This window comes from Phaethon aethereus (assembly GCF_964289735.1).
Source record: "Phaethon aethereus genome assembly, chromosome: 2".
Taxonomy (NCBI): Eukaryota; Metazoa; Chordata; class Aves; order Phaethontiformes; family Phaethontidae; genus Phaethon; species Phaethon aethereus.
This window is the reverse complement of record NC_138582.1, coordinates 102,628,521-102,654,093: the sequence shown is the minus strand read 5'-3', so window position 1 is coordinate 102,654,093 and position 25,573 is coordinate 102,628,521. Positions and strand designations below refer to the sequence as shown.

The 25,573-nt window shown below is 38.4% G+C and overlaps 1 protein-coding gene across 1 annotated transcript in view; it reads right to left on the bottom strand.

The window, feature by feature from the left end:
- The window catches only part of CDKAL1 (CDKAL1 threonylcarbamoyladenosine tRNA methylthiotransferase), a 448,747-nt gene that overhangs the window by 91,463 nt on the left and 331,711 nt on the right, over positions 1–25,573 (bottom strand). Inside the window, exon 11 of the mRNA XM_082014683.1 lies at positions 9,385–9,447. Within this exon, the coding sequence (XP_081870809.1) occupies positions 9,385–9,447 (63 nt within the window). The remainder of the gene's footprint in view (positions 1–9,384; positions 9,448–25,573) is intronic.

Sequence of the window (25,573 nt, the reverse complement as noted above, 5' to 3'; positions counted from 1 at the left end):
ATCATATCCATTTATCATATCCATGAGCAAGGCTCCAAAACCTTAGGTCTCTGGATATGTAATTAATTAAAAGCAAGCAAGCAAGCAAGCTCAAGTGCTTGGTCATAGGAACACTTAGATCAACAGCAAAGTTTAAATTCTTGAAAAGTGAAGAACTCTACTACCACCTCTGCAGGTGGGTTCCTGCACTCATGCACTCCTACACCTGCTGCACTGATGCCTTCCCCTCCAACAGCAACATTGAGTCCCACAGCCACTGTAACGCCCTGACAAAGTGCACCTGTAGAACTAAGGGGCTCCAGAAAGAGGAAAAAACCAAGAAAAACAGAAAGGCAGGTGAATTAAAGTAAATATAGAGAGAATACAACATTAATACCTGAAGAAGATATTAAACAAAGAATAGTTAGGTAGGAAGAAACAGAAAAAAGAAGGTAGACCGCATAGAGTAGAAATAAACTCTTTCTTTTGGGGGTGGGAGGGGAGAGAAATGGCGATAGAATAAAGAAAGAGGGAGGGGTGGAAAAAAAGAGGGAAGGGGAAAGATAACTGGGAAATCCAATCCACTACAAACTGCACAGCCACAGAGAGATTCAGGTCAAATGAGATGTTAGGGAGTGGGAGAAGGGAAGATACCTGAACTTGAAATGACCACAGAACTGTACGTTACAGACTTCATCACATTGCCAATGCGAGATTGAAGAGAGCTTAGAAGATATTTTAGCAGGGCCAGGCCTGTTTACTTTTTGTGATGTCAAGTTTGTCCAGCAACTAATTTTAATCTAAAGTACCCTTCTTTTTCATACTTTTGTGTCAGTATCACAGTAACGATGGACAAGGTACATAAGCAATAGAAGACACGCAGCAAAATGTAATGCCTTTCTCTGGAAAGTAACAAGAGGATTAATGTGCCTCAAACAATTTGTTTTACTTGAGTTCATATGACAGTTATTTAATATCACCATAAAACTTGTCTCTCATTTTATATTTCAATATTTTCTTGGAGGTAGAAAATACTTATTTGAGGCAATCTACTACACTAGGTAGCATTTGCATGCTGTACCAAGGAGAAAAACTGTGAAGTAGATGACCACTATTTTCATGATTATTGAACTGAAAAAATGTATAGATGTTTTTACACAGTGGGGAGGGGTATATGTGGTTTACATCAGCTTACTTCTTAAAACTGTTCTCAAGATCATTAATGAAAATATTCCAGTAATACGTTAGTACCTGTGAAACCTCGTTCAACATCTAAGCCGGTGCATCACTATATAGCATTACCTTTGTGCACAGATGCAAACATGATTTGACAGACTATTTTTAATTGTTTTTTAGAAAGATGATTTTTACCTGATTAACCATCAACAGGAAAGGACTCCCTTCTGGTTGATAATTGGGGCAACAATACCAAACACTTCAGTTAGCATCAGACAGGGTTAGATGCTTTAAATATTCAATTTCAGCAAAAGTTACTAGCACTGAATAGAGTTTTAACCAAAGTCTTAAGCATATGTACAGTACCTGTTTGCATATATTTGAGGTTTTGTGTAAAACAAAACCAACAAACAAATCAGTGGTTTCACAGAAATAAATTCCGGAATCCAGGATCTGGGTTTTTTTTTCATTTTCTGGATGCCATATACACTTCAAATAAGATTGCAAGTCTTTTATCCCAACAATTCAGCTACAGAATTAAGACAGAGCTGATATGTCTTTTTCTATACAGCAGATTCAGCAGAGAAGTAAGGCCTTTCGTTGCATTGCTTTCCTTCTTTCTTCTCCTATTGTCTACAAAACCCTGAAACAATTCCTGGTATTTGAACAGCCATTTCTAAAGTGTCTATATATTAGCTCACACTGTGCTACAGATGGCCTAAACCTCAACGCAGCTAAGAGTTAAGTCAAGAAAAAGCAGAAGCTTTTCAGGCCATTGGATTTTCTTCATTATCATCAAGTAATGTTCAAGTGCGCCATTAGCACAAGGCCACTGCACGGCTCTTCCAAATACAAATTGCTTTTTTCTTTCAGTAGTCTTCTTTGAAGCCTCACATCATATCAAGGGCACAAAACAGCTTTATGTAACCTCCTCCAAAAAGCAGTTCTGAACATGAGGGAAGGGAAAAAGAGAAGAATGGATGTAGGTTACAGTAAGAATATTTCCATAAAACGCAGTAATATCTGACATCTGAGCTAGTAAATTAAACCTTAAATCTATTTTGAGGCAGGAGATAGCAAAAGGCTCTGTCTCTTTTCAGCAATAACCTAGAAATCTTTTTCATCTAAGAGACAAACAATTCAAAGCACCTGCTTTAGGAAATTTCAGACTATGGCTTATATCACGGGCATTACAACCTCACAGTCGCCTTATGATTTAGTACAATGCTGTTCTTGGAATAAATGGAAAGCAGGTTAAAAGGATTTTTGTTATTTTCCAGAATCATATACCCAAGTCATTACCCAAAAATCTGAAGGCTGAGACAGTATCTCAAAACTACTTTTTTTTTTTTTCTGGCGCAAAAGTAAAGCCTACACATTCACAGCACATGCACATCTTACAAAACACAGTTAGTATCAGAGAAACATTACTGTCCTTAGGAAAAATAACAAGAATTGCTTGTGTTTTTCAGCAGTTCTGAAATTTCCCATTTCCAGACTTCAAACAGCATCCAAACCTGGTTTACTTAAACATGTCAGCTGCCACGCCTCATAGGTAAAACAAACCACTTCCTAATGCCAGTGGCTATGTAATATGGCCAGCAACAAACACAGAAGTGGAAGATGGCAAAGTCTGGGAGGTCAGGAACTGCTAAAAAGTTACGAGCATAGATTACTGAAAGGTGTAAATCTCACCTGCCAGGTATGTTTAACGCTGCAACTATGCTTTAGTCTTTCACTACCTTCTTTCAAAAAACTACTCTCACAGCAACACTTCCAAATCTGCAAGTGTCCAACATTTCAATTTACATGTGCACTCATGTAATCACATCATATCACAGTGCAGACACGTCTTCAAAAACAGTTTTCAGGATCTAATTAACAGAGTAGTATGGTGATGCCTGCCATAAATAGAATAATAATAGCCCTAAGCACAGGAAAGGCATGGACCTGCTGGAGTGGGTCCAGAGGAAGGTCAGAGGGATGGAACACCTCTCCTATGAAGAAAGGCTGAGAGAGTTGGGGTTGTTCAGCCTGGAGAAGAGAAGACTCCGGGGAGACCTCACTGCAGCCTTTCAATTTTTAAAGGGGGCTTATAAGAAAGATGGGGACAAACCTTTTAGCAGGGCCTGTTGCAATAGGATGAGGGGTAATGGATTTAAACTAAAAGAGGGTATAAGATAGATAGACTAGATATACATTAAACTAGATATAAGGAAAAAATTTTTCACAATGAAGTTGGTAAAACACTGACACAGGTTCCCCAGAGAGGTGGTAGATGCCCCATCCCTGGAAGTATTCAAGGTCAGGTTGGAGGGGACTCCAAGCAACCTGATCTAATTGAAGATGTCCCTGCTCATTGCAGGGGGGCTGGACTAAATGACCTTTAAAGGCCCCTTCTAACACAAATCATTCTACGATTCCATGATTAGAAAGTTAGCCAACATCAGGCATTTTAAAGTTGTTTCTTTCAGCAGACATCAGAATTTATCTTGTTCAATTTTACTTATTTGTGAAGGATGCACAGAAGGTCTAGCTTCCCTGAACATAGGAGCAAAATGAAAGGAAGCAGATCACTGTCAGGAAAGCTCGTCACAACAGAAGCTCTTAATGTCACACCTCCCCCTGTTTCTGCTGTTTAACTAAGCAATCTTCACCAGGGTGAAGACAGTTTTGCTGTTTCTCAGTGCCACCACTGCACCTCCCATTGTCCTGCCACGGCCTGTGGCCCACCACCGACAGCACAGGAGGGGGAAGGTGTGCAGGACTTCACATGCTTTGCTCCTACAAGCCAACTGATTCCATTCCCTCACTCCTTACCTGGGACTTTCTTCTTGCTTTTGGATACTTCAGGTTTCACTCAGACGCCCATGATGATTTCCAGACAGGGCCACAGCCTTGGGCATTGCTATGATTAATATTTTGTGCTATTGTCAATGAAAACCACTTAGGCCATACAGATAAGCCTCCATAGGCAGTACCAAAAGAGATCCTACCTGTTTGACAGTGTGTCCTGTCTGTTTCCCTATGAAAACAGAGTTTCACCCCATCATTACTTAAAGCCTCTCCCAATGTGTAGTAGTATAATTTTTCAAATTTTCTGACTTACAAATGCCTCAAACTCTCCAGAGGAGCTACAGAACCCAGCAGAAGAAAAAGGTGCCCTACACAGTTTAAAAATGCTGACATCAGATTATTTATTTTATGTTAAATATTAGAGCAAGAATCTGAACACTATTGAAATAATTGGTTGAAAACAATTATTACAGTAAATTCGTAAGTGACAGCAGCCATTAGCGCCTTAACTTTAAACATACATAATCTAGTTATTAATCATCCTTCAGTCAGTTATGCACATACCTACCTTTATCAAAGCCAATGTAATACAAGACATAACCCCCCCTGCTCCCTGAAATTGCTTATCAGGCTAAGAGCTAGCAAAAAAAAAAAAAAAAAAAAGCTTTCTATCACTTAATTGTTTACCTCAATACAATGGTCCATATAACTTGCCAATCACACAGGCATTGCCAATGAGGTTTTAGTTTTTTGAGTGTTTTAACAATTCTAGAACACATTAATAAGAAACATTTTAAAGCATGAGGCTTAAGCTTTTACAATTATGTTAGTAGTATTGTATCAGTTGAAGTAATTTTAAAATAGTTATTTATTTTTTCAATCCTGAGTACTTCCAACTTGGAAAAAAAGTCTTTCAAAAACCTCTTTTCAAATCACATGAACATTGACTTTATTTCTTACTTGGTTGGACATAGTATATGCTAAAACAAATCACTAATGCTGTAAGACATGACCTTATTTTTTCACAGATCATGCCCTATTCTTGAGCAAGACTTTCAGGTTGCAAAAGGCAGAAAAGAATCCAGAGCTGAGTTTTAAGCACAACTCACAGGGGATTTTGCACTGTTAACAGCACAATGCTGCCAAAGGTGTATATGGACATGCCCTAAGGTCTCTCCTTCTGGCTATCCTCTGAAGGATAGAAGAGCAGCAAAATGAATAGTAGTTCTGCTATACTGTGTTTACTATATGTAAAACCATTATTTTGCAGAGCATAAATTGAGGATTATAGTTTTAAACAACTGCTCCAGGGCTAGAGTGAATACTCAACTCATGTGACAAAAAGAAGAAAAAGAACAAGGGCTCTGTGCTGCTGATTTGGACATTTGCTGCATATTGGAATGATCCTGAAGCTCCTATTAAGCTTCTGAAACCTGTTGTTTTGACCAGGTAATCCACTATCGGAACTGCCTTAATAGCTTTTAAAAAAATGGGTCACAAGTTTTAAAGTGCAAACATCCGTTGGGAGAAAGACACTAATGGAGTTAAACATCCACTGCAGACAGAATAAAATTCTTGCTGTGTGCAATGTGGAACCTCAGAGTGTACACACAAAAAAGATTCAGCAGAAATTACTTGTGTGCAAACATAGTCTTTCATTAAATGAACTAGTGGAAAACGGCCAGATGATAGCTAAAGGTAGAAAGAACACTCCTGAACTACCTTATTTTTAATTTTAAATCACTAAAACTGTTGTTGGTACAGCTTTATGAAGATGCCATTTTCAACTCATTTTTCTGATGGTCCTAGGAAAAAATAAACTGTACATGTAATTGGAAGAGCTGTTCTATTGCTAACTAAAATTACACAGCAGTCTGAACTTGACTTTCAAGAAAGCCAGACTATACATACTCCTACTCTACATAAACACAGGAAAAAGCAAGTATTTCAGAACAAGGAATGGCTTCATCTACCAATAGAGTTCTATGTATTTTTACACATGCTAACTGAAATAAGTTTGAACAAATGGCATTCAAACAGCCACCTGGAACAGGTTTTCATTATCAAGATATGTATCTCAGCATTTCCTAAATAATTATTTCGTTTTTGAAAGAATGAGTTTTAGAAGGTATTTATTTATTTACTTTAAAAAAAAAAAAGATAGAGAAAAGTGAGCTTTTTGTATGTGCCTGACATCAAGAACTCAATATATTTGCTCTGTAAGCACTACAGTGACACTCGCTGAAAGAGAACAGGGTCAAATCCCCCTTGGATAGGGTAAGCATAGAACCAAAGGGCAATTTTTGAGATTTGCTGTTGTGTGGTTTCATCTGAACAATAAAAAGGGCAACTAGGTGGTAAACTATAAATATTTAGGCATTAAAGAATACAGGAGCTTAACTACTCCTCCCCTGCTATCAGCAGAGGCAGGATATCTCCCACTTTTCCATTCCTTCTGCCTAGAAGATTTAAAAGCTCTGCCCTCTCTGCTGCTGAATTAAGGCCTCACTAGATTCAAGATTAACACTCCACACCTGGAAATGGAAGGCAAAGGAAATCCTTGCTTTCCCCCTTCATAAAAGACCTGGCTTTTCTCCTGGGAATGCAGAACCACAAACATTTAAAACGCCTTTCAGGATGCAGTAACTTATACTAGACAGGCAAATACATATTGAGGTAAAATTTCCAGGAATAGCTACTATTTCTCAAAACTATTGGTCTCCTGATCAAGCATGAATAGTAATAAGGTTAGTAAGGCTAGTGCAGTTACTGCATCAAAACATCACTTTCTGGTTTACTGAGTGAAGAACAAGCTTAGAAGAATTAACATTTCCTGATTGATTTTTCTCTTCTCTATGCGATACCCCATCATAAAAGGATGAAGTCCTGTCAAATCTGGGCAGACAGCCCTGTTCCAGCCACTGTAGTTCAGGAGCTTCCTTTTCACATCTGTTTTAACTACTACTACTACCAAGCTCCAGCTTGTCCTTTAAGGTTATCTCTTTCCTACTTTAGAATGGTTCTCAGAGGAAAACCTTTCAATAAACCAACTAAGAATCCTGGAAGCCAGTAATTCGTCATTCATGCCATGATCCTGCTTCACCAACACTTTCACAAAGCCATCAGAAAATCTTCTTTTTACACTTACTAAAAATAATCTACAAAATAGCAAACAAGCCCCTCAAAACCCAGCCCTCCTGCCATGTAAATCAAACAAACCAGAACTACAGTAAAACTAATACAGACCTCCACTTGAAATTAACTGTATTTTCAACTAATGTTGGTTATTGTTAGATTTAATATAAAAATTAAAAGCCCTGGACTGCAACAATTGTGAAATTGGCAGCTGAAGTGGAAATTAAAAGCACAGAGCAAGAAATCTGCAGTGAATTTGTTGTGGCCACTATAAATAGGAAGTAGTTAGCAAAAGGAAAACCTTCACTGTCAAATGGAAAATAAGGAAATATCACCTTTTTAATAAACTTTCATTTGTACTTTTTCCCCCCTTTTACTCTCAGATATACATGCAGAATGTGCTTGGAAGCAGCAGGAGTGGAGCTTCAAAAATCACTCATCAAACAATTGTGATAATTTTAATAATTTATTAAAGGGCCTAAAACAAAGATCAAAAGGGAATATACCTAAGCATTTATATTCAATTCCACATTGCCTGATGACTAATTTGTAAAGAGTGCACAAGTCTTCACAATTAAAGCCAAAATCATTTGAGGATACTTTGATATAATGCCACAAAGGATATGAGCAGGAAGGCAGCAGGAACTACTAATGGCCAAGCCCCATTAAAAGCGCTAATAAAAGAATAATGGAATTTCCTTGTACTATGAATAAAAGTGTTTGGCACAGGAGAATTTAGACACGGAGAGGAATATCAAAACTTCTGGTTCTTCAGTTGCTTCTCCTTATTAGATCTTAATTGACTTAATTTAAGTTTTTATTACATTTACCTTAAAATGCTTCAACCCAAAAAAGTAATGATCCCATTCAAAATCTTGTCACATAATTTCCTTTATTCTTCATGTTGCTCAATTTTCACAAGCCCTTAATATCTGCTTTACCAATCCTTGTAAATAATGCAAGTCTATCTATTAAAAAATACTTCAAAGTGATGGACCTAACTTGAAATTATATATAATTATTAAAATTACAGAATACACCTACTTTTTGACAATGTTTTTTTAAACTGTGAATTTTTAAGTTGCTGGTAACTATGGAACTCTCATAGCAACAACCTACTTGATAAATTTAATCCATTAATATTTATACAATGTATTTCTTTTTCATAGACATATGTGCAGTAACACACACACACGCATGTGTTCATACATAGAAAGAGGTGCACATATATACACACTTCTGCCACCTTCTTCCCCCAAATATAAAACCTAGCTAATTTTTTCCAATGTATAGCTATTTGGTACATGGCCACGAAATGAAGGCGTAGAGTCCAGAGCTTTCCTTTGAAATGTCATGAAAAAAAAGTTTCAAATCTTTCTTTTTTGAAATGGGTAGTTGCAGCATCACACACACTTTGCAAAACAGAAGCAGCAAAGACGACTCATCTCATACTGCTGACAAATTCTTAAAGGATTTATTGCACTTACTTAAAAAACACATGCTCACAGATGCATCCAAGATAGGAAGAACTCCCTGAAAATATTTACAAACCTACTTAACTCTCTTTCAACCTGCTGCTAATGCTGTCTTTTGCATAATGTCTACAAAAAACCCATGACACAGGTACAGCACAGAAATGCTGTGATCTCTGTCTCCTCGTTCTCCAAAATCTTCTTGCAACAGATTTAATCTTTTATTTCACATTGCAATGTCGTTAGGGAAGTGATCTTCTTTGCTTACCCTATAGTATGGGATATAATAAACTAGGGTTTTTTTTACCCGGGTTCCCAGACTTTGCAAATAATGATCACGTTGTAATGGTGATGTGTACTTCTTCTCCTTCCTCCAGACAACCATCAGGCTGTTAGCAAAACAGCCTCTTTCCAATGATGCTTCCAGAATCAATAGATAATTCATTAGTATTGTGTATCTCAGGGCCTAATTGACACAACAGGCTAAGCAACATACTAAAGGGTAAGATAGTTTCTAAATAGAGAGAGAAAAAGAGGGGAATCTGATACCACATACGGTCACTTTGCAGGATTTCATGTCAGTCTATAAATTATACTTCTATTAGGTTAATGCAAGTCATTCGTTTCACAAATCAGAAAATGCAGCTTTTCAAGCTCAGCTTGGAAAAACAAAGAAACGTTTATATGATAATTTAAGTAACGTGAATACCCTAGCGCTTCCAATTTTATAATTTGCTCTCATTTTTGCATTAAAAATGAAATATAGTTATCACAAATGTTTGGACTTATTCTTAACAACAAATGTAGGTAGTATATTTTTTCTTACCTTATGATCATAGGGATTGTATGAATGAAACAGCTGGGACAGATCCTTTGTTCTCTGTTTTTTCTGAAAAGTAATATTAATAAATGAACCATATTAGAAAAGTTAAAGGAAAAAGAAAGAGACTACTGATTTAAAAAGCTGTATGCAGGTACAAACACATTCTCTCCCCACTTTGTTAATGGAACTGTAGGTATGAAGAGCAGTGTATGCAGATTAAGAATATTAAATATCACAGGAAATAATTAACATATATATTAACAATGTTAAGAACATATCCTTAATAAATAATAAACACTAATCTATGGAACATCAGTGGAATGTGTAAACAATTCAGATTTGTTTTAATTTCTGCACAATAAATCATAAATAATGTCTTAGAATACAGATAACAAAACTTGACGATTAGGCTCCAATCTTGCAAAGACTTGTCTACTATTCTAGCATGTTCATGCAGTCTTGCTTTATAGAAGATTAGGTTTAAGGGAAGTCATTTTAAAGAAGAATCATTTATTATTTTTCCATTTCTTTTGATGCTAATACTCTCATTGCCTTGATTGTGGAAAATTAATAGGTGGTATGCCATTTAATGCCAAGGTAAAGGGAAAAAAAATTCTGTTAAGAGCAAAGTTCAAAGACAAAACCTGCTTAATCCAGCTCCTACTGAAATCAATGAAAGACCTTTCCGTGATTTCAGCAGATGTTAAATAGAATCCCTCAGCTGCATCCTACGGCGTGGGGCAGAGAGAGGTGAAAAACACCCTTCATCTTTACTGCAGGGATGAGTCACAAAGCATTGCGTGTTGGAAAATGTGTAAAGGGGAAATAGCTACAAGAACTCCTTGCTTGCAGTCTGCACCATTGTCTTATTTTAGCCATCATTTCTGTGAAAGTAGTTTTCCATCTAAACTGGTAGGATCTGTTCATGATTCCAGCATGCCAGGAACTAAACGGACAGCTGCATGACTGCAGCGTATCTATTTTACCTTCTGGAAACTAGAGGATAATTTAGTAGGTTTGGGTGATGCAAAACAAACTGTGTATTTCCTTTCTTTACACAGTCTTTATTTTCAATGAAATGTTCAGATGCAGCAACTTAGTCATAAAAGCTGTAACTGTAGTTACTAGTACAAATTTATGAGACCTGGATACTTCTAAGTCATTAAAGGTATAATATTATTACTTCCGTGAGTCCCTACCTATATTTTAGTTACATCCACTAGAGAGCCAAGAAAATAATTATTCAGTTACTGTCCCTCTTCAAACAAGAATGGTAAATTTCATTTTCAGTATGAGAAGGTTACTTCTGTCATAGACAATTTATTCAATTACCATAAGTAATACCTAACAGGACTTGTTTCTCTGAGTTTACTAAGGAGATTTAAAACTAACAGAAGTGATATTTTAAAAGAGATTTCGGTTAGTATAGACGTTCTCAGCAATTGAACATGGCCTTCGCCAATGAAAAGATCTCCCTTAGAGGAACCTTTGACCTCTAGTCCCCATTAATACTACTTTTATTTCCAATGGGAAAAAACCCACTCAAATGAAGGCATCAGGAAGCACAACCCAAATTCCATCACCACCCTATAATGACCTCTTTCCTGGTAGTACAGCTATACATAGTGAAAATGCTTAAAATCATATAAAAAAGATTTGGAGAACTATCATAGTAAATTGGAGAGATATCAAAATGATTATTAAAAATGTTGCTTAAAAAACTCATTTAATGTAGAAACATGCAAGAAGTAGACAAAACCATTTTAGTTTGCAATCTGGTGACCTCCACTAATCTTTCTAGGAAAAAAACCCCCAAAAATCCAGAAAAAGTCTAATTCTTGCTTTTTCTTCTTGAAGACTATTTCTCTTGTGTCCATTTTGACTGCACACAAAGCGCTTTTAAATATTTTTATTGCAATAGCTTTAATAACACTCAAGAATACCATATGACAGAAACCCTCCTATCCTTCACCCTCAGACTCTGGCCAAAATGCTACTTACACACTCAGCTAGACAAGATGAAAATGAAGATGGCTTCCCTTACACAACACACTGATATAGTCTTCCACTTTTTATTATAGGATATTGTGGTTTCTTTCCTACCTTTCCACAAAAGGTAGAAGTTTTGCTTTTTGTACAAAACCAAAATGTTCCTGACTGGGGAAATGCTGGCAATTCATGACATAAAGGAACACTGAATGAAACTTCTGGAGATGCAGATGAAAAAATGCTGCCCCTAAATTTCCAGGATGCCCAGTATGCTTAGCTGATCTAAATTTAAACAGTATTTGACTACTTTGTAGGAACTCTGAATACACAGAGACGAAAATGTCTTAAACACAGAGTTAAGGTTGCTTAGTGACAAATTGTGTTTTTCTAGAACAGTCTGAGTTCATCTTAACTTAGATCTCTAAAAAACAAATACAAAACCATTTCGAAACACAGAGAATAAGAAAAGGACACGGAATTCATGCTGCTATAATGGTAACCCTTTTAACTCTTACAGCAGGTATTAGTCACATTGGATTAATAATAAGTTTTTTACATGAAGAAAAGGCACAGTTCTCAGCTCACCTGTAAGCAGTGTAAAGCACAGAGTAAAGCAGGCCTCTCTGTGTCTAGACATGACAGAGGAAAATAAGGAGCCTAAAAGCTCATTCTCCTTCATCGCCCTCAGTGGGTTAACTGCCTATTTCCACGCATCTCCCAGAATTTCTTTCCCTCATGCAGCTTCTTACTCTTATTTCTCCTCCCTTAGCTTAGTCCAACACCCCTTTCAAGTACTCTTCTTGATCAATATGAAAATATTTTTCTTCCCCATCTTCCTGCTTTTTCCCGTTAGTGTTCTGATTCCCCATTCCTTTGTTCTGTAACAATAATGCTGTCAAAATCATATGGTAAAATGACACTCAAAAAGTCCTTCTGAACTTAGGCAAATGTACTGTCCCATCATACTGTTCCACATACAGTAGTAGTATCATTTTCAAACATCCTCACAGATATGCATAGGATATATTTAAATCTATTATATTTCCAAAAAAGTTAAGAGTCTTTCCAAAGTCACCAGACAAATTAGCACAGGGTATTTGAAAAAATAAAAAGACCTCTTAGGAGTCTGATAGCAGCACCAGACTCATAGCTTATTTCTATACTTCTCTAAGGCTTGCCAGATATTGGTACAGCCTATGTTCAGTGACCACAGAACATTTCTTAAACCAAATTACTCTTGGCAGCGGGTTACTGGCACCACTCTTACTCGGTCTGGCTGTATATCATTTTGGTGCAAAAGCATCTGACACATAACACGCCAGAGATACACTATTCCTCCAGAAACTTTTCCAGTATTGGTTGGCCAACAGCACAGAGTCATGTATCACTTGAGATAAATACCACATGAATAACAAGACCAGTAAAGTCTCAGTCTGAGAACCGTGCACGATTTCCTACTCGTCCACTGAAGCAAGCAGTGGTGCATGAAGTGGGGATTTTTTAAAGCACTGGTAGCAGGCCATCTGGGGAACCGCACAGCAGTACCCTATTAATACAGAAGGAAAGGCTTTCCCTAGGTGGAGGGTGCTGCCTGCATCATTGCTGTGTACCACTGTTCACATGTTGGGAGTCTGTGGGAACCCAACAAGATGCTCTTAAATTTACAAGTGAGACTCTGGACAGAAGGTTCCCTAGTAGATGAACCTATGTTGTGAACCTATGAAAGCGTGTGTGTGCGCGTGTGCTTTACAGAGCAGAGATTTTGTTACGCTACAAAATTGTGATGACTCAATCATGCATTGATTTCAATTTTAAACCCATACTCTTTAGTTTGTAGCACTTAAAGAAACAAGTTTAGGGAGATGAGATTGAGAGATAGATACATTCAAATACTATGCCAATGTGGGCCACTAAAAAATGTGCAAACAATTTTTAACTTTTCTGTTTCAGTAAGTTTTAAAAATGCCACATTATATAGGAGATACAATGGAGACACTTTTTATTTCTATCTTTAGCGGGAAAAATATGTGAAAGCCTGATGAATAATTGATTAAAGTGTTGCTGCAGGACTGAGTTAAATACTGTAAAATCATCTATGTATGTACACATGAGTATGCCAGGATGGAAGGGTTTCCCTAAGTAAAGCGATACTATTATAAGTGAAATATTTCAAGCTTATTACTAAAATAAAGGCAAAGAATTAAGTGCTTCTCAAAAGGCAGATAGTGTTCAACACACAGTTATAAAAATAAGAACCAGACCAACATCAACTAATGATGTTTCTTACGATAACATACACAGACAATGTTACTAGCAAGAAAAAAAACACATTACCATAATTTCATTATTCCCTGCCTCTCCCATAATCATAGAATCATAGACTAGTTTTTGTTGGAAGGGACCTTTAAAGGTCATCTAGTCCAACCCCTCTGCCATGAGCAGGAACATCTTGAACTAGATCAGGTTTCTCAGAGCCCTGTCCAACTTGACCTTGAATGTTTCCAAGGATGGGGCATCTACCACCACTCTGGGCAAGCTGTGCCACGGTTTCACAGAATCACAGAATGGTAGGGGTTGGAAGGGACCTCTGAAGATCATCTGGTCCAACCCTCCTGCCAAGGCAGGATTACCCAGGGCAGGTTGCAAAGGAACGCGTCCATTCAGGTTTTGAAGGTCTCCAGAGAAGGAGGCTCCACAACCTCTCTGTGCAGCCTGTCTCAGTGCTCCGTCACCCGCACAGTAGTTTTTCCTCACATTGAGGTGGAACTTCCTGTGCTGCAGTTTATGCCCATTGCCCCTCATCCTACCACTGGGCACTACTGAAAGGAGACTGGCTCCATCCTCCTGACAGCCGCCCTTCAGATATTTATAGACACTGATAAAGTCCCCTCTCAGCCCTGATCTCTTCTCCAGACTAAGCAGCCCCAGGTCTCTCAGCCTTTCCTCATACAAGAGATGTTTCTGTCCCTTAATCATCCTCGTAGCCCTCCGCTGGACTCTCTCCAAAAGCTCCCTGTCTCTCTTGAACTGGGGAGCCCACAACTGGACACAATACTCCAGATGAGGCCTCACCAGTGCAGAGTAGAGGGGGAAGATAACCTCTCTTGACTTGCTGGTCACAGTCTCCTTAATGCACTCCAGGATATCATTGGCCCTCTTGACCACCAGGGCACATTGCTGTCCCATGGATAACATTGTCTACCAGGACTCCAAGATCTTTCTCCATGGAGCTGCTTCCCAGCAGGCCACCCCCTAACCTGTACTGGTGCATGGGGTTGTTCCTCCTCAGGTGCAGAACTCTACATTTGTCCTTGTTAAATTTCATGAGGTTCCCCTCTGCCCAACTCTCCAGTCTGTCCAAATCCCGTTGAATGGCAGCACAGCCTCCTGGTGTGTCAGCCACTCGATCCGAGGGTGTTTCACCACCTCATTGTGAAAAACTTCTTATGTCTAGTTGAAATCTGACCTCTTTTAGTTTAAAACCATTACCCTTTGTCCATTGCAACAGGCCCTGCTAAAATGTCTGTCCCCATCTTTCTTTCAAGTCCCCATCTTTCTTCCAAGTCCCCTTTAAGTACTGGAAGGCTGCAATAAGGTCTCCTCAGAGAATGTAAGCATAGATTCAAGTAACACATACTTTGCTCTAAGTATTTCCTTTCTCTGTCTCATTTTCTGTGCCTCAGATTTTCAAGGTCTTGTTCCTAACTATTGAGATTTTTTAAAGGAGCACTGGTCATCTGAGATACTGAGAAGCATTATATGCTTAAAGTATAGTAATAATAAAGGATCTTTTTAGAACACATCCAGAATTATAAACCAATAAAGCCAAGAGTTAGTGACTTCCTTAGTGTTTTTTTACTATTTTTTCTTGTGTGTTGGTTTTTAGCAATAATGAAACATTTTCTAATGTTTTAAGTGGAATATGCTGTGGATTACTGTCCTACTTTTGATCAGGAAATATCACTTAGAGAACAAATATGTAGAATGTAAAAAAACAACCAAACAAAAAACTACCTGTGCAGGATGAATCTCTAAAAACTGTTTAAAATATTTTCTGCACAAGTTAACCAGCATAAAATTTTGTGTTGCCTACTGCAGAAAAATTAAGCTGACCTTGAAGGTTTGGGGTTTTTTTTTGCAAATAATTGTGTGAAAATAGGGCTAAGGTAAGGCTATCCTAACAGTACAAATACCTCACATATGTATATTGCACTTCTCTGGTGGCCCTCTTTTCATACACAGGTGATAATTACCTGTTTTTCAGGTTATTTTAATATAGCCTAAAACTTGTTTGTTTTCTTTTCAAGCATGGTATTGTAGGTCTATGATGTTTATTGTGAAGGATAACTACAATACTGCCAAGATATTTTTATTACCAATTACTTAGAACCAGCTTAAATAGAATATTCTCTGTTTTTCATCTAGGAATAAAAGGGACAAAGCTACTCTCCAATATGAAGGTATCACTGGTTTACTTTAGACTTGACTTTCAGTTTTAAAAAGTCTATTTTCACCTTCAAGGTTCTTAATAATTCCAGCCTAATACCGCGACAGATCCGCAGATTCTACCAGTTCCATTGAAGGTGTCAGCCTCAATATATTGTCAGCAAAGTTCTCCTGTTTTTGTTTTTCTGCTTCCACCATTTAAAATCCATCCAGTACACAGGGCTGCCTTCAGTAACAGGGACCCATACCTGTTTCCTTTCTAATGTTCTTTTCCTTCACGATCACAGTGAATAGTAAGGCAACTAGATGAATGTCTTTATTTCAGTTCTCTTCCCTCACTTACCATCTTTTTTCCCATTTCTCTTTCACATACAGCTAATCAGAATTAAAATACAGTTTTATTTTGCCACAGGAACCTTATTTAATTTAGAGCTTCTAAAGCATCTCACACACTTGCGCATGCTAGCAGCCAATAGCAATATTGTTTTTCTTTCAGACAAGTCTGGAAAACCACATTACCTGCTTGTGTAGTAACTAACGGATTACATAAATTAGAGTTAAAGCCACATTAAACTTTGTGAGCCAAGGTGGAATTTAACTACAACTTTGACAGACTTCAGGAGAAGAATGAAGCAGCTTTGCAAGTATTTTCACAGTTTTCTTCCCCAGTATTACCACAAGCATGGAGGCTCCAGCGTAACAGATACTTGCAAGAGCAAAAACCAAGGAGACTGGAGCTTTCTCTTCTGAAACAGCTTGTCTAATGCATTTTGTGTTATGGCATTCTCTAACTTCAGTAATACGCATTTTCTGAGCAGTAACGAAGCAGTGTCTGTCTTTTCCCCCAAGTTACACCTGTGATCTCAAAACTACAAAGGCCTTGTGTAGTTTCAAACTGCAAACTTTCATAAAACAGAATGGAACTGGGAGCGCCCTATCTAAAGACACCGCCTGGCCTAGCTTTCATCTCCAAAGAGTTACTTGGCAAAATACCAGAGAGAGACGTAGCAAGTACTCCAACCAAGGTACATTTAAAACCCTTGCTTGGAGATTGAATCCATAAAGCCTTACATCTATGTACCTACAACCACAATATAGATATGAGCCAAGCCGCTGAAACTGCCACATTACTGAAGTTTACAGATCACTTTTTGTTCTGCAAAGCAATTTTTAAAAAAGTGATCAGAAACCAGTGAACCGTTCTCTTTGACCTTGAGTTATTCAGTGCATCACCCCCTTGGAAATGATCCTGAAAAAAATGTGGTGCCCTAGCCAGATTTCTTGATAAAATCGTAACTGGTGTTCATTACGCTCTTGCGTCCGTGCCCTGTGAGGTCTGAAAGGGCAGAAGTGACAATACAGGCTTGACAAGTTTTCTAGTTCCTATAGCTAACTCGCTTCTACTGATGTTATTCCTGTCTTTCTGATCACATCTATAATGGAACATACAAAAACACCTGGGGACTAGTTAGTCTTTTGGACCTAACCTACCTGGATTACTATGTTAAAATAGACTCCACCTTCTACTGTAACTATTGATACATGTGCATTTCATTATTTAGCTTGGTTTATGAAATTACTTTATAATAATTTTTGATCCGTAGATGGAAAATGTCACTTTGTGTACAATGTGTTATATTCAGCAGTTTACCTCAAAGTTCCAGGATGGTGGACATTTTTTCCAACTCCAGTTAACAACAGAATTATACATTCATAAATCATATTTTGTATACTCTTTAGTATTTTGCATACTCAGTGATGCTTTCTAAAAAATTTAGAACAAAGTTTTATGAACCCATGCAATGTGTTTTTTGTCTAAAAAAGGAAAATATATAACACTAGGCACCTTTACTAATCATATCAATCTAGAAAATGATCACAAACATTAAAGTGATCCGATCTTCAGCATTACAGTAACACAAATAGTCATGATTTAGTCTATTTTACATTCTGAGTAGAGATTCTTATTTATGGAAAAATACAAAGATTTTCAAAAACCAGCACAGGATCTTCATAAGATCATCTGTCAACCTATTTGAAAATAATTTCTCGAAGGATCTATTTTCAATCAAGCCATGGGCATTGCAATTTCTTCCTTCTTACATCCCGTGTAATTTCAGCTATGTATTACAGACTCTTCAAACTCATGTATTTTACAAATATTACTGAATTCTACTCCTTCTGGTACATTTGAGTTCTTTAATTTAGTTTAGGATTAGTGTTTGTCATTTTTCATAATAAAATCTCCCCCTTAGCAGAGGGCAAATTACGCAAAATTTATTCTGAAGACTTTCACAAAGAAATCCTCACTTTCAAAAAAAGCTTTTAACACTTGTTCATCTTGAGGGTCCTTAAATTTGGTATAGTTTGTAAATGTTCTTTCTCACTTCTGGTAGATTTTTATGTCTGAAATTCATACTGAAATTTCATAATCTATATGAGGTGGGTATTTTCTAGAGATGCCACTGTAATTGATTAGGAAGACCATTTAGCTCAAAAAGATTTTGTGGAACAGAAGTATCTAACAGAAACTTGGCCTGGGTTATCAGCCACATTTCAAATTTGATTGACACTAAATCAGACATAAAGTGATTGGTCATGAGGGACAGACTGATTTTGAATATATAAAGTTATTGCACCCAGTTATGCAATAATATAAACCAGAAAGAACTGTAAGCTACATTTTCGTAATGAAATGTAATATGTATATAAATGGTAAGCCCAGGACATATACAAGCTTACATATCAACCCAGGACTGACCTGTCTGCAGTGCACTTTTTTCCTTTTTATAATCTGGTGAGATATCTGTGTGCTCTATTGCACAACAGCAGCCTTGAAGTTTTCCAGCATCCCAGAAAGAACAAAAGGAGCAGAAGAGAAGTGCCCTGGGAGGTACAGTGTGGTACAAATAGTCAGCGGCAAACAGTGCTCAAGTGCTTGCTGTGTGGGAGAGACCACTCCTGTACCTACAACAAATTCACTAGACACACAAAAATTGCCTTCACTGTTTTATCTTAATCTATTATTCAGTCCTCTACTCTGCTTCCAGTTCTTCAGCAATTCCAAGTTCCACATGGATTTTTAGCCCCGTGATGGGAGGTGCAGGCACAGCAGTGAAAACAGCAGAAGATATGAGTACCAAAGCACTCAGTAACCTGATTGACTGTGATTGCTTTGAAGGAGTGGGCTTGGATTATCAAAGACAGATGAAGTTCAGGAAAGGGTCACCAAGAACCCACCTCAGGATATTTCAGTGTTCTTTTCTTCCAAAGCACATTTTATGGGCCATCAGAAATGTCACATGATTTGCAGATGATGGAGAAGCTTAGTCCCCTCCATGATACAAAAAAAATTAATGAAATCAAATGCACATAAAAAACTTTAAATGCAAACTGTGGATTTTAAAAAAAAAAGATAATTACATTGATAAGTCTGTAGTGTTTTCTAAAAAAGAAATAAGTTTTAAACTGGACTTACAGCACTGACAAATTTTGTTCCTGGAGTCTAAAACAACAGTTACAGATAGCCACAAAACTAATACACTCAGTGTTTATGCTTTTATGCTAGGCAACACAGACTGTGAAGTAGTAAAGCTTAAAAGATTTTAGTAACATAATTAATATCAGACCTGGATAGATTCTTAATTTGCTATCTGTATTAAGTCACAAACTATTAAATCTAAACCATGTTCTCAGTTGAGGAAGTCCAGAATTGCCAAAGCCAAGAGGGTTTTTTTGAAACTAATAGATTTTTCTGTTCTGCTGCGTACATCCAATTTCAGGGATTAAGTTATGGGCAATACTCCCTTATGTGTACAACTGCTGGCACTGTTTCCAGCTCTGAGCAGACTGGTTCATAAAGTGTACTAAAATCCTAAAGTAAGAAAAAATTCCAGTATTACAGAATTTACCTAACTGTAATTCAAGTAAAAGTTACAAAAAGACACAGTTAAAACTTCTTCCATGGTTATTCTACTTCATTATGAGCCAATGAAGAGGACAGAAGGACAAAGAATACATAAATGTAACATCCAGTTGCCATAGAGGTCCCTTCCATATGAGCTTGTGTGAATGGGTTCTGTAGGCAACTATGGATTTGGATGGAGTTGTAACAGAAAACAGCAGGCTAAAGACGGTAATATTACCCGCTGAAAATGTAGCATATGAAAATTTTCAAAGGACTCAAACTCTGAAGACTAGTACTCATGCTGAATCTGCAATACCTAACAAACTCGGGACAACAACAGTCTGTTTAACCTGCCATTACAATCAACAACAGACAAGAGGACTCAGACCACACCCAGGAGCGTAGTGGCTCCTACATGCAGATGAAGCCTGCAGGATTACATTTCCACCTAAAGGAACAAAAATCCCTCTGAGGGACTTTCCAAGCACCCTCCTTGAAGCCACAGGTTGACCCTCCACACCTGAGCACACAGCTGGGGCTGACCTCCTACCTGCTGCTCCACCAGCAACCACAGGTGAACATGCGAGTGAATGCCAGTGACTAAATGCATGTGTTGTGCAAACAGTGACCTGCTTTTAACAATAATGGCTTGGTTCTACTAATAACAACAGCTTAATGAGTAAAAGGTGCTTGAAGAAATTTTTGTTTCTCTGCCTCACTTCAATTCCCTATCAGGGAAGAGGGAATTTACAAAACAGTCCTTAAACTTCCTGTAACATTCTAACTTGAAGCCCCAGATCAGAGTACATAATTCATAGTCACTGGTAAAGGAAAAATATGCACAATTTTCAGCTTTTATTGCCCTCATGACATCTGTCTTACTGATTCAATCCTTGTAATTAATGTCAGAGGCTTCCAATATACTCCACATATGTGTGTATTCATGCAGTTTGTAGTGTGGTTTAAATGTAACAGAAATAAAATAAATTTATGCATTGAGTTTATCCTGATGCCATTTTATATAAACTTCTTTTAAAGAACAACATTATAATCTTGAAATTTTCAATGAACTAACTTTAGGTTGGAAATACAGAAGAATGATATACTCTTCTGCATATTGATAAGCAATTGCAATGGATGCTAAACCACAAAAGCCTACAAAAAAAGAAAAAAACTCCCTGACACCACTAAACTCAATTCATTGAACTGCATTTCTATTCTTTGACTTTTGAATTTTTCTGAGAAAAAGATTTATAGCGAAAGGGGAAATTTACCTGAGACGCTGATCACACATATATTTATATTGGAGGTAAAAATTGTTTTCTCCCTTAAAATCAAAGACTATTCCATCATACCTGCAGAGTGTACCCTTCTTCCCTTCTATTCAGCACATGAGTATGTTCTACACAAAACTCCTGATATTTCAGCTTCCTTGCAATTAAAATCTCAGAATTCCATCAGTTTCCAGACAGACTCACAGGGAAAGGAGGATAATGAACTCTCATGGCCACTATAAATCATCCGGGACTACACTTCTCTTACAGCAATGATTTTTATATTGGATTGTCAACACGTGGACTGTACATGGCTACAAGTATCAACCCACAGCATTATACGACGTTAGTGGTGGTTTCAGAATCCTTGCAAATTCTGTAACTATTTCTGGCTTGACAGTGAAGTTTAGAAAGAACTCTGCCTCTTCCTCCACATACCTACTGTCCACATTTTATTTTCCAGTATCTTTTAATTCTTTTTCTTAACAACATGGCCTAGATTAAACCCATAGCTGTACATGTCCTTTAAGACGATCAAATTTTCAAACTGAATTTGTATGAAGTTTATGAGGAAGCTGTTGGTAATTGTCATTCCATTTTCTGCTGTAAAAACAATGCAAAATTCAAAAAAGGCAGAACACCAACTTGGTTTCACAAGTATATTTCCAGTCTAGCTTTGAATTTTTACTTTCTTTCTCAAGTAAGACAGTGATGCTCCTTGAAAGCGTAAGAATTCCAGGCTGGGGTCAAAACATTCTTGTCCTTTCTCAGGGGTCTGACTGTGCACAGCCCAGCTGTGACTGTGCAATTTAACTCATTCCCCAGATTCAGCTAAGATCTGAATTTTCAGCAACTCCATAGGCAGATCATTTATAGTTTTCAAAAAGTGTACAACCTATTTTAAAACCTACCAGCTCAGCTGTCTCCCACAACAACAAAAACAGATTTTCATTTCAGCACCTGGTCAAATAAATTAAAATGGTTTAACTTGAGCAGAATCTAGCTCTAAAATAAAACTGTCTTTAAACTTCCATAAAATTCTATTTAGTAGCTTTGTCTAACCACAAAAAAACCTATTCACAGGTAATTGCCTTCCTTTGAATTCATCACACAAACCCACAGTTCTGGCTGCACACTGAATGGTAAGCATTGTGGTAGATCTAAAGATACAGCATAAAAGCAGTCAAATGTTTTGACCATCTTTAAAACAGAGAAAAAGGAAGAACCAGGCTTTCATAGGTCAGTCAGTTTATATAGCTCCTGGAAAAACAGGGAGGAAAATATGCAAAACTATTTGTAAGCATCCAGAAAGTAACACAAAGAGCCCACACTGATTTGCCACTAACCAACATCTGTATCAAACAAAATGAATCCCATCAGAGAATAACTGAGCTTGTAGAGAAGAGAAACCACAGCTATTGTATTGAGTTTGCATGGCGAGGTTTTGGCGGGGAGGCTACAGGGTTGGCTTCTGTAAGAAGCTGCTAGAAGCTTCCCCTATGTCCGAGAGAGCCAATGCCAGCTGCCTCCAAGATGGACCTGCCGCTGGCCAAGGCTGAGCCCATCAGTGACAGTGGTAGCGCCTTTGGCATAACAGATTTAAGAAGCGGGGGAGGGAAAAATGCACAGCAATTGCAGCTGGAGAGAGGAGTGAAAATATGTGAGAGAAACAACCCTGCAGACACCCAGGTCAGTGCAGGAGGGGAAGGAGGTGCTCCAGGCACCAGAGTAGAGAGTCCCCTGCAGCCCACGGTGAGGCAGGTTGTCCCCTTGCAGCCCATGGACACAATCACATCAGAGCAGATCTCCACCTGCAGCCTGTGGAGGACCCCATGTCAGGGCAGGTGAATGCCTGAAGGAGGTTGTGACCCTGTGGGAAGCCCACGCTGGAGCAACTTTGCTGACAAGACCCGTGGAGCCATGGAGAGAGGAGGCCACTTTGGAGGAGGTTTGCTGGCAGGACTTGTGACCGTGTGGGGGACCTATGCTGGAGCAGGGGAAGAGTGTGAGGAATCCTCCCCCTGAGGAGGAAGGAACAGCAGAAACAACGCGTTATGAACTGACTGTAGACCCCACTCCCCATCCCCCTGCACCGCTCAGGGAGAGGAGGTAGAGAAACTGGGAGCAAAGTTGAGTCTGGGAAGAAGGAAGAGGTGGGGGGAAGGTGTTTTAAGATTTGGTCTTATTTCTCATTATCCTACTCTGCTTTTATTGGTAATAAATTAAATTAATTTCTCCCCAAGTCAAGTCTGTTTTGCCCACGATGATAATTGTTGAATGATCTCTCCCTGTCCTTATCTCGACCCATGAGCCTTTCACTATATTTTCTCTCCTGTCCAATTGAGGAGGGCAGTGATAGGGTGGCTTTGGAGGGCACCTGGTATTCAGCCAGGGTCAACCCACCCCAGCTATCTGCATGGTTTGTAAGGCTTTCTGCAGTACCTCACATATTGTTCTCACAAAAAATATAAGGTAAAACATGGTATAAATAAAATGACTAAAGAGGAAGTACAAAACTTGCTGGAAAATGCTAACTTGGAATACTCCTATACTTCAGTGACAAATATGAAGGATTATATATTGATTTTTCCTTCATGGTCTGCCTCCCGCTCCAGCCTTCGCATTTTTAACTCACTGGTCCCAAACTTGCTGTAAAAGTCTTCACTCAGGTCTTTATTCTGGCAGAGTAGCAAGTAGTAAATAGAAGCATACTGCTGAAAAAAACAAAGTGTAGTACAGAGGTTCAGCAGTCAAACTCAGACATTAATCAGTTTTGGCTTCTCTTATACATAAAGTACATTCCGCACATGGCACCATGCGTTACTGCATGTGTTGGGGGGTTGTCAGGGGCCAAACAATTTTGATACACCAGAAGTAGTTATCACAGCTGCATCTAATTCCTGGAGCATGTAATGCCATTTAGTCACAGCACTTAACAAGGGAGCTCAAAAGTAGCGATGGTAGACCGGAGTAGCAGTACTGTTGAAAAAGTGGCATTGTTCCTTTTCCTACCTACTTTTCTTTCCTTTTCTCCCACCTCCTGATCTCCCCAGGCCTTCTTCCTTAATTTTAGAAGCAGAATATCCCTACATATTCCTATTGTATGATCTCTGGATTGGCGACCGTTAAGCTAAGGCAAGAAGCATTACTGATTCTGCTATGCCCGTGAGTATTAGAAACAAGGGAGATGGTCCCTTCCTTCCTGGGCATTTAAATCACATTAACTAATCATCACCATCCAAAGTCGCACACTCTCACCTGCAAACGTTTAACAGTGCAATTGGTTCTCTCGCATATCAGAGTACATGAAACTCTATAAATCCTTTCTAGACAGCACATGAATTCTTTCCTTGCCCTAGCTCTGACCCTGGCCTCCCTAGGCACACTGTGCCACATCGCTACCCACTAATGCCTGAAGCACATGCTCAAAGGCAGGAGCAGTCCTCAATTGTCATCTCTCCTTACTGTCTGCTCAACAGGGAGCTTACTAGCCTTTTCTCTGATGGTACAACTGCAGGGTGCAGCTGTGCTCCCTTTCCTTTAGAGTTGTGAACAGAGCAAAAGGTGTCCCTTGTGCAAGCAATGCTATTCCAGTTGCTGTCCTGCTGCTTGAAGTTAAAAAGTGCTGAAGAAGAGGAGAGATAATATTGCCTGATGCAGGAATGTGATTATTTCTCATTCAGCCAGAGACAGTTTGGTGACATATAGACATTTATTTTGGATAGGTAAGAGCACATGAGCTACCACAGAAGATTCAGCTGTTTGTGTATGGAGATATAGAACTACAAAACCTATATCCATCCAACAAAAGAGGAATTAAACATCATACCGTATCTGCTGGTACCCAAGATTACCTGTTTCTAGTGCCTTGCAGAATTTGAATCAGTGAAGACAGATATAGGGGATTTGCAGCCACTCAGTCATGAAAGGACGTCAGGAAACTTCTGAGAGACCTCAGCAAAGGCAAAGCACTCTAAAAAAATAAGTAGCCATCATAGAATAAAAGCATAAAGTACAAGGTTGGTTTGCTTCTACAAAAATGGTCAAATACAACTTGTCTGGCAGACAACACTGAGAAGGTGCATATGGCATTATGCTATTCTTATAGAAAAAATCTCTTAGTGCATTATGTACTGCTCCTACAATTGGTAAATATAGTGACAGATGTGATAGCTTTATTAAATGGAGGGGGATACAATGGCTGATCATATCTTTTTTTCTAGTAAAGATGGGCATATTTAACAGATAAAATGCACAGTATATAGATGGATGATGTTTTAGATTCAGGAGTTTTGCCTGGACACGATATTTGCGGGTGGGTGAATGGATGGCAGAAGGGCAAACCACCTCCAGCATTGTTGGATGGACATGGCACGTTCATACATAGGAGAAACAGAATACAGGCCTGGCCATCCTTCAACCAAAAGCAACTGCTAGCCTAGGGCAAGTACTGCTTGGGATGAAGGCTGAGCTTTCGGAGACTGGGTAGACACTTTCAGATGTGAGACAAGGTCTCACATCTTTGTCCACCATGGACATGGCATCCCACCTATTTCCTTCATTTACTGAGAGACTT